At 46.5% G+C, this 2,993-nt stretch overlaps 1 protein-coding gene across 1 annotated transcript in view; it reads left to right on the forward strand.

The window, feature by feature from the left end:
* PTGS2 (prostaglandin-endoperoxide synthase 2 (prostaglandin G/H synthase and cyclooxygenase)) overlaps positions 1-2,993 on the forward strand; it is a 6,868-nt gene that overhangs the window by 1,325 nt on the left and 2,550 nt on the right. Inside the window, exons 2-6 of the mRNA XM_009997852.1 lie at positions 482-598; positions 711-854; positions 1,296-1,439; positions 1,813-1,994; positions 2,806-2,889. Coding sequence (XP_009996154.1) covers positions 482-598; positions 711-854; positions 1,296-1,439; positions 1,813-1,994; positions 2,806-2,889 — 671 coding nt within the window. The remainder of the gene's footprint in view (positions 1-481; positions 599-710; positions 855-1,295; positions 1,440-1,812; positions 1,995-2,805; positions 2,890-2,993) is intronic.

A 2,993-nucleotide genomic window follows, 5' to 3' on the forward strand; every position in this document is an offset into this window, starting at 1 on the left:
AGTCCCTTCCCTTCTCTTCCCTTCCCTTCCCGTCCCGTCCCGTCCCGTCCCGTCCCCCCGGGGCAGCAGCGGGTTCACGCCATCCATGACGGGGTTGGCTTCCCTCTCAGCTGCAGATGGATTTAACGCTTGGTTTTTCTTAATGCTCCGTGTTCTGTTGTGATTTCTGGAGCGCTTGCTGCACGGTAGAAGGGATGTCAGGTCTCGGTGCAGTGAGCCTGGGGGGTTAGTGCTGGCGGGAAACTGTTACCTGCAGTGGGCTGAGGTGAATGGATGTTCACTCTCCTGTCGTCCTGATCAGCGTTAAACTTCAGGACATTGTCCACCTGCAGCTGAAGAGCTGCCTCGGGGAGAGGTGAGCACCTGTGTGGGCAGCCATACGTAGCACTGATCAGAGACACTAATGAAAAATGAGCTTAGTGGGATGAGAATGCCAGTGTAGCCGTGCGAGACACTGACTGGAGCTTTGGTTTCCTTCCAGCCAACCCCTGCTGCTCAAACCCGTGCCAGAACAGAGGGGTGTGCACCACGACGGGGCTCGATGGCTACGAGTGTGACTGCACCAGGACGGGGTTTTACGGGGAAAACTGCACGACACGTAAGTACCTGGGATCTCCTCTCGTGGAAATGAGACGGGAGAGTGCAGCTGCAGGGCTGCAGGGGATTCTCCACAGCTCAACTCACAGCTCTCTTTCCATCCCCGCTCCCAGCGGAATTCCTCACGTGGCTGAGGCTGACGCTGAAACCCTCGCCCAACACGGTCCACTACATCCTCACCCACTTCAGAGGAGCCTGGAATATCGTCAACAACATTCCCTTCTTACGAGATGCTATTATGAGATACGTGTTAACGTGTAAGTGTGAGCCCTGTCTCCTCACAACTGCCAGAAGTCACTCGCGGGTCTCCGAGCGCCGCGCTCGCTCAGCCCCTGTTAAAGCTGCCAGGGCAAAACCAAACCAAACCAGACCTAAGCTTGCAGGCTTGTGTGAAACATACCTTGACATGGAGATGCATTGTGCTCTCACCTCTGATAAAATCCAGGGTTTTGCCAGCCTAAACTTTGCACCAAAATGCTGATGTTAATAGTCGGATCCATCTGATAATTCAGGACCTGCTCCTGTTTTTCAGTAGCTGTTGATCCCATTTAATGCCAGTAACTGGTACGTGTGGAATTTGTCAATGCAGCTGCTGCCAAAATACATGGAAAAAGTCTGGCCTTGTGGTTTACTATTTGAGACTAAAATACACTGTTAAAAAAAAAAACAAACCCAAACTTTTCTTTTTTCTTTTCCAGCCAGATCACACTTGATTGACAGCCCACCAACTTACAACAGTGATTATAATTACAAAAGCTGGGAAGCTTATTCCAACCTTTCCTATTATACAAGAAGCCTTCCACCAGTAGGACTCGACTGTCCAACACCAATGGGTGTGAAAGGTAAGGAACAAAACAGATGCATAATGGTCACTTGTAGGAATTTCTACTTTTTTTATTCTCTCAGAAAATGCTATGAGCCCTGCTTGTCAGTGGTTAGAGAATTTAAGAATAGCCACGTTCTTGATGTGCTGTGTGAAAGAGAACTGTTCTGATTCTCATTATTGCATCCTACAAATGGGGAATTCTGAAGTTTCTAATAAAGTCAAGAAAGTGAGCATAGAAAAAAGTTTATGACTGTACCTAATTCCCTTTACTAGTATGCTGCTATCCTTCAGTAATACCTTGGAAGTCTTAAGCCTTTTTGTTGTTAGGAGCAAAATTAAGAATTGCATAAACACAGTTGTCTTGAACATCTCGCTACTTTCTCTTTCAGGCAAGAAGGAGCTCCCAGATTCCAAGGTGATTGTGGAGAAGTTTTTGCTGAGGAGAAAATTTATTCCAGACCCACAAGGCACAAATGTGATGTTCACATTCTTTGCCCAACACTTCACCCACCAGTTCTTTAAGACAGACCACAAGAAAGGACCTGGCTTCACCAAAGCTCTGGGCCACGGGGTACGACCATAGCTCTCTAACTTGAGCACAGCACTTGGTTCTCAGGAGCTGCTGAGCAGCTGCAGTGGCACCTTGCAGGCTGCCAGGGCACACTCTGGTGCACATACTGTGCAGCACCGTTTGCCACAAACCGCTGGGCTCAGCCCTGCCTGCTGACACTTCTCCCCAGGCAAATGACAGCATCTCTTCCTGGGGCAGAGCCACTTGTGCAAAGCACGTGGTTCTATTCCAAATTACAGTGATCTGTAAGACTTCTTAAAAACTGTTATTTCCAAGAATCTGCTTTCACCTAAAGCGTGTTAGACATTCTGGCTTCTCACTGGCCTGGGGCCCTTTCTGTCAGCTGCAAAGAGCTGTGTCTAGCACCCTAAAGTATCTCGCGTGCTGCTAATTGGAAAGACTTAGATTAAAGAGACCTTCAAAAGCAGACTTGGATTTAGGATTTTATCTACAAAACAGGCAGCTCTTATGTAAGGGTAGTGTGTATGTCTAAACCAGAAACTATAAAATATGCACGTTTAAACAAAGAGCTGTCTGCAGAATAGAAAGCTGCTGACACTTTAAACAGAGCCCTCTTAAATTGCCAGTCAATTTAGCAACGTGCTCTTATGCAGAGATGGCTCTAGTTGCCAGGAAATAATTTGGCTTAATCTTGAATATCAGTGCATGATACTTATAAGGTAACAATAATATAAGTAAAAGGTAAACATCTGAGGGATGAGCTCCTATTGGCATCCATGGAAGTGGGACCTAGCCTAAAATAGCAAAAAATGTAGCTTGGCTTTATGTTCCAAATGCTTTTGTTTTACAGGTTGACTTGAACCATATTTATGGAGAGACTCTGGAGAGACAACTTAAACTGAGACTTCTAAAGGATGGAAAGTTAAAATACCAGGTATGTCTTACCTCATTATTTCCTAAAACCAGCACTCCATGCATGGTCTTAGCTGGTCTGAAGTGTAAGTCAGTCCTAGCAGAGTCAACACAGCTTCACTCATC

Source organism: Chaetura pelagica, unplaced genomic scaffold (genome assembly GCF_000747805.2).
Source record: "Chaetura pelagica isolate M959 unplaced genomic scaffold, ChaPel_1.0 scaffold655, whole genome shotgun sequence".
Classification (NCBI taxonomy): Eukaryota; Metazoa; Chordata; class Aves; order Apodiformes; family Apodidae; genus Chaetura; species Chaetura pelagica.